Source organism: Stegastes partitus, unplaced genomic scaffold, assembly GCF_000690725.1.
Source record: "Stegastes partitus isolate 25-593 unplaced genomic scaffold, Stegastes_partitus-1.0.2 Scaffold316, whole genome shotgun sequence".
NCBI lineage: Eukaryota > Metazoa > Chordata > Actinopteri > Pomacentridae > Stegastes > Stegastes partitus.
The window spans coordinates 420,465-431,292 of record NW_007578047.1 but is presented as its reverse complement, the minus strand read 5'-3'; the positions used below and the strand labels follow the sequence as shown (position 1 = coordinate 431,292).

The window sequence follows — 10,828 nt, the reverse complement described above, 5'->3', positions numbered from 1 at the left end:
GAACTCTTGGCCATTCTTTCCTAGGCCAGTCCTTAAAAGAGACAGTTTTATCACAGCTTTTATGCTTTTTGACCTTGAAGAAACTTTCAAAATTCTTGTAATTTTCTGGACTGACCTTTATGTATTAAAGTAATGACAGAAATATGGATAACCATATTCTGTGAATAGAGCTACCTTGGTAAAAAATAACTGGTCTCAAACACATGACGGGTGTTGTATGTGTCCAGCGACTATGATATGTCATGCTGCCATATGTGTTACAAAAATGTAATAAAGTGAAGGAGAAGCTTTTCAAACAGTATAGAGCAGCTATAGACAACACATACTGCAAGAAAGTTTAATTTACTGATTCTACTGCTCTAACCACATTATACATATGGATATTTAATTTCAACAAATCTGTTGCCAGGAGAAAGCCAAATTAAGATGACAGGCTAAATGGCATTATAACATAATAAAATACTTTATGTTGTGACTTACATTATATGTAAGACTGAACATTTTAGATTTTGCTGCTCCCAGTAATAGTGTCATGACATACATTTTGACAGACGGCACTACACATTATGATTCCTGAGCTTCTACACTGTAGTTAGAGAGTGTAATACTGAGTAAGTTGTAGAGTCTACAACCTGTACTTACAGTTATTTCCTTCTGCTCAAGGTCGACTCCACCAGCAATACTGAAACCAAGGCCTGAGCCTTCGTCTTTACTCAGGACAACAAGATGAGTATTATTGTTGACCTGCAGAGTTCATATTGACAGACACAGTCAGTGGGACAAAAAAGTGAAAGTGGGACTGAAACAACATAGTCTACGGAAAATTCAGCAGTGTGTTGTTACCTCTGAGATTGCTTTAGTGTCCTGAAGCAGGGCAGACACACACGATTTAGCTGTCAGGGAAGACAACAGTGTTTGCAGCTTACTCTGACTCACTGAAAAAGTAGCCAGGTCCGTCAAACTGCAGACAAAAGGAGGAAAAATAAAGACATTTGCTCAATTTTTTATATCTTTTTGCCTTTATCCTTCTTTAGTGTAGTCTAGTGGACATGTTGACACATACAATAATATATTTATTACAAATGATGCATTCTTACTTTCATTACGAGTCCTTTTCATTAAAAAAGGAATATATAATAAATAAGCACAATATTGCATGGATAAAGACTCGCTGCAGCTGGGGAAACCAAAAGCCAGCCTATTACCCACTTCGTATAAGCTACAAAGAAGTGTTGCTATTTGTGTTCAGCCATTCAGTCCTTTTTGGTGTTCCAAGTTAGATTGTGTGCAATGTATGTGCTGCAAGCTTAAGCTGTGGTGCTAACTCTACTGTGTAGTTTCTGTGATAGTGTTCAGCTTGGTTTAGGTTCATATCATTAACAACCATGTGACAGTTGTTTACAGTCAACCTTCAAATAAGTTTCACTCGATCATACAGATATTTTTAGTTATTATACATGAACATGTAATTTCAGCAATATGTGACAGTGGGTAGAATCCTCAGGTCTTTTTTGTGTAAAAGTTATTCCAAAGTTCCACAAAAGCCAATAGCCTATCAAAGTCTGAGTTAGATCAATAACTCTACATGTAAGATATGCATTATTGTGATGAAGCTTTTACTCGAGACTTAAAAAATGTGAGGTCGTGCGGGTGGTGCCTGATGCATCCCTGTTCTGAAAACTCTGGTACTGTAGATACTGTATACTGCAAAGATTATCCAGCACTACAAACCCATTGCACGCAGACTGCTAATGATACTAGACCTGACAGTTAACACCTCATGTATGCAACGGAGTCCTCCTAACCAAGCGGACTAGAAAAGTACTCTATCCCCAAACATTTAGGAGTCATACTCACACTGTTATTATGGGTTTTGAGGACATGAAATGATTAGGCCAATTTGTTCAGAGTGTCTATGTGGGAGAGGAGAGGCCAGTGCCACAGAGCAACACAGTTATTGTGTGCCAGTTTTATTAAAAGGTTTACCTCTGGTCTGTGAATCTGCTTAATCCAGTCTTTGTTACTTATTTGTGTAATCTGGTTCACAACAATACCCTCTATTAGACTGCAAGACATGCAGTACATAGCCAAGAAAATCCTGAAGTGCTTACATAGCTGGTTCACAATTTGTGTTCAAACACATGCACAACAGCTCATCTGCTGTGGCACTTAGTTTTACTATATCCAGCTTGGACCTACTGAAGGACTTAATCACTGACAAAAGAAAAGGAGAATGATGAAGCTTCATAAAAACCCCAAGCATTATTCTGCAAAACCCATCTTAACCAATCTCTCAGAAAATGTTCAGTATATGAGCATGCTCGTATACCAATCCAACTAAAAATTTAACACTCATGACTGTGTGTGTGGTTAGATGACGTTTGACTGACATGGGCCTCACAACATGAGCATGCAGCCATCTTTCATAGCAAGAAGCTAGTTGAACAAATTGGGGTTTGGAACATTAACAAATGAAGTTGAATACTTTGGTAACAGCCATAATGTCATGAGACAAATGCAAAAAAAAAAACAAAAAACAACAACCCTGAAAACATTTAGCTAAGAAAGTTTTTATGTTTGTAAGTTCAATTTGTTAGAGGACAAAATATTATGTTTAGGCGAACTATTAACATCATGTGAATAAGTCCAACTCAGCAAATGAACTGAATGTGATTAAGAGGAAGAGTCCAGGAACAGAATTGTGTAAAAAGGTGAATCTGCCCATCAGCTTGTGTGTCAAAATAAGAGATGTGAACTGTTTAAAGGAATGCTTAACTGAATAATCCCTTTCTCAGCTCAGAGACAGGAAATAACTGGGCTTCATCATCATTACAATTTGTCACCCCAGCCTCACTGAATTAACATAGTGTACATTGGATCACTGTTTGCTTTGTCTCTGCTGAGAACCACTGGAACATGTCCTTGTAACTCATTGTAACACTCACAGAACAAAATCAAATCAAAGGAATAAATGTGTTTTAAGTCAATATTGGAAGCTACCTTTTTATCTTTCTTCTTATATAGGACTTTTTCAAATAAAGTTCACTATTTGTGAACTTTACATTGTGATTAGTTCTGCAAAACTACATAATTATTAGCATGTCTATCTGTTGTAGCATAATTGCCCTCAGCCCCATTGCCCAACTGGGACATCCTTTTCAGTGAGATACACAATTTGCTTGAAATATAAAGGAATGAAAATGAGGCCATTTTAATTGAACTACCCACCTGATGGACCAACTAGACTGTCGATAGGTCTCTGGGGTTCCCTGAGGAGTCTCTCCAGTGGGTCCAATATCACCTCTTCTGACCCTGTTCATATGCACATTCGTTGGGGCTGCAGAGCATGGAAAACTTTCAGTCACTGCAGCTTTCGTAAGTGTTGTGGAGTGGATGTCAGGTTCTGTTTTATCTACAGCTGTACCACGTCCTCTGTTGAAGTCCTTTGTGCATAGTTTTTCCAATTCAGGCATACTGAGAGCCCTGAGTTTCCGTAACCTGCAGTGGGGAAGTCTGCTGTTTTTCCTCTGAAGCACAGGAGGGGTCTGTGTTGCAATCCCATCCACAGCTCTTTGAACATCAGGCTCAGGAGATTTACCAAGAAGAGGTGAGAATGGTCTGACAGGAATTAAGTTCTCCACATAAGAGCTAAAACTCCTTGGTTGTTCTTGGCAGTCAACAGAGTTAACCAAGCCCATATAACCAGCAATTCTTTGGTTAAGCGAGGCTCTATATGCCAGGGCATAAGACTGAATGTCATTGTTCCTCGCCACAGGTTTGTCAAAGTTAGCCAAGTTTTCAAAAGATTTTATTTTATGCCGAACAGAAAAGGGGTTGTAGTCCATAGACAAGGTAGTATCTGTGGAGAGACTTCGCCTTTTCATTGTCTTAAGATATAATCTGGATGTGCTGGACTTTAGGGTCTCATTTGTCTCCGCGATAGGACTTGTTTTTAAGCCATTACTTGTCGTTGAAGGAGCTGCTTTACTCGAACACAGAGAATTCAACACTATGCTACTGACCATGCCATTTGTTTTCTTTGCTGATGAAATGGTAGGAGAAAGTGTAAATGCTGATCCTGCATTTGAATTGCTTTTAGGATCTTTAGTGTCTTTTGAAATCACTGTTTCACTGTGTGTCATAGCTGGCAATGATGATCCAGATATGGAAGACAGTTGAACTTTTATAAATGTTCTCTGAGTAACAGGTGGGTGTGATTGGTCCAGTGATTTGGCTGCTACTTTGGAAGCTAAATGGATGTCCTTCTCATTGGCCAGTTGAACAGTTTGTAGTATGCCCCCTGAATTTCCATACTCAGATGTAATTTGCCTTCTGTCTTTTACTCTGGACAAAGAAAGACAGATGTTCGTATCAGGCTGGTCAGTGGTCTTCAAAAAGCTAGGCATGGCTACCACTGGTAGTAATGTTGATGACTGTTTCAGGGAAGAAGTGACATTTGAAGAAACTAGACTTTCACAAGGTTTTTGAAAAAGTTCCTCCTGTTGTTGGTTCTTACTCCTAATATGTAAGCCCTTCAGTTTGGGTGGACCACTTTCAGCCATTAGTTGAAAGTTACTACTCCACACAGGACCATCTGAATTATCAAGGACTTTTTGGGCAGAGGTCTTCTTTAGTGAGGAACTCGCACTGTGGTTTGAATTAGTTGTACACTCTAAGACTTTTTGTTTTGTTTTCATTGATGCTGACACTCCTGTATCTGATCTGCCACCTGAACCAGATGTCTCAGATGCTAATGAAAGTGTTTGTGTATTAAAATGCTTTAATAAATCTGAGCTCTGCAAGGCATTTGTAAGCACATCTGCAGTAGCATCACAAGTATCTGGTGGGGAGTGGCTCCTGTAAGTATTTAGATTTCTAGGGCTGGATGCCAGACATGCTATGAATGTGGCACTATTACTGGAACACCCTGTAGTTGGCACAGGGAATGTACTGTTGGAGGACTGGCATGGCTGTTGTGCGGAGGAGACCTCTGATAAATGGGAAAGCTGTGAGCAATGGGTTGTTATAGCGTTTCCTTTTTTTGTCAGTGAGACATCAGAGGAGTCCTGTAACGCATCTGAGGTATGGTCCAGTGTTTTATCTTGATTGTGGACATGCTGAAAAGATAAACACCCATGTGGTGACTCATTTAAATTAGAGCGTTGACTGGCACCAGGTTGCTGGGCATCACAGGAATAAAACACCACTTCCTTCTCATCAGAGAGGGGTTCATGTAGACTACTATCACCCATCTTATGCAGAGTTAGACAGCTGTCAGTGGTGGAGTCACTGTTTGAATTGTCATCTGCAATACGGTACATATGTTTAAAACCAGCACCAGGCCTTTCCAGGCAAGATTCAGAGTTATTTTCCTTTTGTTGGTCCACAACGTTCTCCATAGGGCTGATGATGCCCTTTTCCTTCCTTGCCTCTGCGATAGCACAATCCAGGACCCTGGACTGCACTTGATCCTCCTCAGAAAGGACAACAGTATATTGGCTTGAACAGTGGGATACTGGTTCATCAGGTAGTGTTTTCAACGGGGATTTGATGTCTGTATTTATGTCATAGCAGGGGCTCACTTCTGATAAAATGTCATCTATATTGGTGATGGGTATCTGAAAGTCGCAGTCTGTTTGTGTTCTGTGGCTGGAATTCTCCAAATTTTCACTTGTTACTTGTCCTTCATCAGAAGTCCCCTGAAAATATTTTTCTGGGTTCAGCCTGGTGACTTCGTCACTGCTCCCTGATGACATTATCAAACTGGACAGTCGATCTACAGCTGGGACCAGAGATGAAAAGTGAGAAGTTTAGTTAGGACAGAATAAGAGAGAGATGACAAGAGTTCATTTACATGTTTTGACACTAAATAAAATATAAGATAAAAAAAAAGCATTTTTTTGTTTTTAAAAACAAAAATTTCTCCTTCTTCCTTTAAAAAAAAATAAAATCTTGTAGCACAGTGAGGTTATATACATGCCATGTCATATAACAATGCTTCTTCAATTATGAATTATCAATCTGATCAGTCTGAGGGTCTTTGCTAACTACATTACACTGAACAGTGAAACTTTGCAACATCCACAGCATTCCTAAAATCTGGCAGTCAAATGCTGTATCATAGTTTGTAGTTGTGGCTTACGTCCAGGTCACTCACAATATCAAATTTGTTTAAATATACATTAAAATGATGTTTTTAGCTCACTAAAGGGCAGTGAGGCATCTACATGAAAAACAAACAAATGCAAGCAAAGTCAAAACCTTGTTATGAGAAGGCTGATTTCTAATTTTCAATTACAAACAAATTAATTTTATCAGATCAGTCCAAATACTGTTGAAATCACAAACTGAAATAAGTTTGAAAATAATACATCTTTAGCTAGCTCTGCAACTAGAGCTCAGGCCAAATAAAAGTTAATAATTGATTACATTTTAACATACTTAGAAGCAATAACTATACATGCAGCCATATTGTAGAGCACAAAATCACTTATTCATCAGAGGTGCTAGATTATGTTAGATAATTTCTAGTCTCATAAACAAAGACTAAGAGTAAGTATTAATACATCTATGGCTCAGCAGACAGAAGAGAATTGACTGATTTTCTCCCACAAAAATTAGGTACATTTACATTTTTATTCAGCGTGCAAAAAGACTTAACTAAAGACATTGCTGTGATTGGTCCAGGATATCATCTGAGAAGTTTCTCTATTCCTGTCATGAAAGGGAAATGTAGAAAGAAGACTATAGGACTTACAGTAAAGAACAAAAGCTTACAGGCACTTGTAAAGACCATGAATATCATGGCAGTTTTGAGTTGACTCCTACTACTGAAAGGTAGCAGACTTGCATGAATGACACAGTTACAGAAGACACCATTTGCATGGAGGGTTAACAACCCTCTGTGCAGGGCGCCTCTGTAGCTCACCTGGTTGAGCGGCGACCCATGAACAGGGGCTATAGTTCCCCGATGCAGCGGTCGTGGGTTCACAACCTTTTGCTGCAGGTCTCTCCCCATTCTTCTTCCCCCTTTCCTGTCTATCTACTGCGCTAAATAAAAGTAAAAAGCCCAAAAAAAAAAAAAAAAAAAAACTTCTGTGCAGATAGGGGCAGTGCTCTATTTGGCAAAACCTGAGGTGGTGGGGTATGCATTTATATGTATTATAAAAAATGGTGCAGAAAGGCAAACAGGACTTATTCACACTGGTCTTCGGACACTGAGCTTTTGGTTGAGGTGCGGATAGCAGGATAGCAGATTCTTCATCATTGACTATATCAATGATTTGCAAACAACATGTGGTGGTATTCATTGTTGCTGGGGACTTTAACCGGGCAAATATGAAGAAAGTTTCCCCCCCATTTTTTCCAACATGTGGATTTTGCTACAAGGGAAGCCAACACACAAGATCATGCCTACAAAGCATACAAAACATTCAAAGCAGTCCTGCGTCCCTATCTTGGCTCATCTGATCACATCTTGGGGATGTTAATACCAGACCTCTGCTCCCCAGTACAAAGCCCCCCTCAAAGGAGGTGGGGAGGCTGGAGGGAGCCATGTCAGCACTGCAGGACTGCTTTAATTGCACTGACTGGTCTGCTTTTTGGGAGGCTTCCACCAAAGATCACACCTTAGAGGTGTATGCTGAGGTTGTATCCGACTACATTCATAAATGCATGGAGGATGTCTGTGTCAATAAGAACATCAGAGTCCAGGCAAATCAAAAACCTTGGATGACCTCTGAGGGTGAAACCATGTTGAAAGTAGGGAATTCTGCTTTTAAATCTGGCAAAACAACTGCCCTCAGGTTTGCAAGAGCCAGCTATCGCAGTGGCACAGAAAGCATATGAACATAATATTCAGAGGCACTTCCAAGAACATGGAGACATTAAGAGACTGTGGAAGGAAATTTAATTAGTCACAGATTGCAGCAACAGCCCTGACTTCTTCAGTGACTTTAGTAATTACATTGCTCTATTTGAGGTGCTTAACAGTGCGCCAGCATTAACAGCCACTATGCATCTTGACGACCAGGTGTCAAGTCATGACTCAGCTGTTGTCTACTGGATCCTGCGGAAATTCATTCATGGAAAGCTGCAGATCTTGACAAGGTACCAGGCTGTTCGCTTAGACAGTGCGCAGACCTACTGGCTCATGTCCTTACAAACATATTCAACATCTCTCTACATCTCTAATCATGCTTCAAAACCTCAGCTATTATCACAGTTCCAAAAAAATCTACAGTCACTTGCCAAAAAGACTATCATCCAGTAGCACTTACCCCCGCAATATTGAAGTGCTTTGAAAGGCTAGTCAAGGATTGTATCACATCTGTCCATCACCTTAAAAACAAGGATGCACTTGTACAAATGCTGTTTGTTGACTTTGGCTCGGCATTCAATACAACAATCCCCCCATCATCTGGTTTGCAAACTGGGCCCTCTGGGGCTAAGCACTCCCCTGTGCAACTGGATATTGGACTTTGTCACAGGTAGGCTTCAATGTATATGGGCAGGAAATAACACATCAACCACCAATTCTTCATGATAGGCTCCAGCCTCCCACAACCCTAGATAGGATTAAGCGGTGTATGTATAATGGATAATGGGCCATCTAACCTGGTATCTGCACATTTCCTCTCTTGTCAGAAGAGCTCACCAGAGCCTTCATTTCTTGCAGCGATTCAAGAGGTCAAATCTCCGTCCATCAATCCTCAATACATTTCGAAAGAGTGTGTTGACCAGAGGCATCTCTCTCTGGTATGGTAACTGCAATGCCTCAGACAGGCCTTGAGGAGAGTGGTGAGGTCAGCTTAAAGAACGATTGGGGCCTCACTGCTACCTGTTGAGGACCTGGACAAAAAATGCTGCCTGTCAAAAGGCATCAGCATCATCAGTGACTTGACTCAACCCTGCCATCACCATCCTGCACTCAGACACGAGATACTGTAGCTCGCAAAGCAGAACTGTCAAATTAAGCAAGAACGTCTGCCTGACTCTTATCAGACTTCTGAATAAAATGATGCACCACCCCCGGTTATGGGTGCACCCATAGACTCATTGCATCCACAGTCTGTGACTCGGACCTGAGTAATTCTATTCTTTTTATGAGTAATACAATTTATTTATTTATCACATATAATCATATTTTTACCTACACAGTTAACTAGTTTTACTACCTGTTTTTTTGGTGTTTTTCTTGTAATTCAGTTGCATTGAAATCAATTTGCATCTCCTGATGTATAGCTTGACTGACAAAAAAAGAACTCTTAAATCTTAAATCATCAGCCAGAAGGTTGGGTTTTGGACACAGGTGGGCGTTCTAACAAGACAATAACCTGAAACACAAATCAAAAGCAGTAAGGAACTAGCTAATTCAGGCTAGAATTAAGGTTTCAGAAGAATCTGTTGACTATGTTGGGAACGAGTCTGTCAGACAGCCAATAAATTTACTTGAATTGCACCAATTCTGTCAAGAACAGCGATCAAAGCTACAACAAGAAACTTGTGGATGGCTACCAAAATCACCATAGAAGTGAAAGTCTACTAAGTGTATCAATAGGCCTTATTTCAATTGGCTCAGAGAAGTCAGCTGCTCTAGTCAATTGTGATCACTCAGAGGAAAGTATGAAGTCATACCACAAAGAAAATTTGATTAATACAGCTTTTGACATTACCAAAAGAAGCTTATATAAGTTGCTGTATGTATATTTTTGACCCAGCAGTTTTTGTCATATTTCCAAAAGGCCTGTAGAAAAAAACATTTTAAAAAACTAACAAACAAAGCTGTATGTTTTAATCATTCCATTATAGAAAATTAGTAGCTGAAGAGTCATTGGAAACGCAAGACTGCCATAGTATACATGGTCAAAAGTGTTTGTAAGCTTTTGATAATGACTGTATGTTTTCACCAACGACACAAGTTGACGAGTTAATAAATTTTCAACATGGAAAAGCTAGTTGGAAGACGGGAACATTTATTTGATTTAACTATATCAACCTGTTCCTCAAACTAATGACATGGAGATATAACGTCTGTGTTTTAGTGACCAAGAAACAGCAATGTCTATGCTAAATAAAGATTTACACTACTGCTCTATAATAGGACTAAAGTGAGACACTGACAGTGCAAAGGGAGTTAAGCTACAGGGTAAGTCTAGCATTGCAACTAAAGGCAAACTATGCTGTATACAATAATCACCATAGATAGAAAGCCAGATGCTTGCAGGTTGCTTTGGGGAAGTGAGTGAGGGAAGGTTGGTCCTACATCTTAGGTCAGCATAAAAGGGAAAGACATGGTGGTCTATTTAAAGGTATACAGAGCAGCATCCTGCCCCAGTGCTTTAAAAAAACAAGTGAAAAGAAGCATAAATGTACACCACTATACTACATATAGCTAAGGTGCAAGGGTTAAGAAAACAGCACTGATTAACATTGGAGACTACATAAATATAACATTATGAAGTTCAACTGAATTATGAATGCTCATCTGTTTTTGCAGTCATATACTGTCTGTCTTTTTCACTGAGAAGAGGAGAAAGTTAAAAATGCCTCTGATGGTGTTCCTGTATTCATGCCTATTCCCAGCCACCTGAAGAGAAAAAACTTGTTGTTGAGGAAAATGAAACCTTCTGATGGCTGGTCTGTGCCTATGGATGAGTGTGATCCCAGTTATGTCACGAAATTACAAGAAATCAGTTTGCAGCTCTAATCAAAATTGTTGTCATGTAAGACTTTATTTATCTATCTATCTATCTATCTATCTATCTATCTATCTATCTATCTATCTATCTATCTATCTATCTATCTATCTATCTATCTATCTATCTAT

The 10,828-nt window shown here is 39.5% G+C and overlaps 1 protein-coding gene across 1 annotated transcript in view; it reads right to left on the bottom strand.

The window, feature by feature from the left end:
• The window catches only part of pdzd2 (PDZ domain containing 2), a 56,091-nt gene that overhangs the window by 14,836 nt on the left and 30,427 nt on the right, over window positions 1-10,828 (bottom strand). Inside the window, exons 20-22 of the mRNA XM_008283519.1 lie at window positions 3,229-5,782; window positions 844-961; window positions 643-744 (exon numbers count right to left, since the gene is read on the bottom strand). Coding sequence (XP_008281741.1) covers window positions 643-744; window positions 844-961; window positions 3,229-5,782 — 2,774 coding nt within the window. The remainder of the gene's footprint in view (window positions 1-642; window positions 745-843; window positions 962-3,228; window positions 5,783-10,828) is intronic.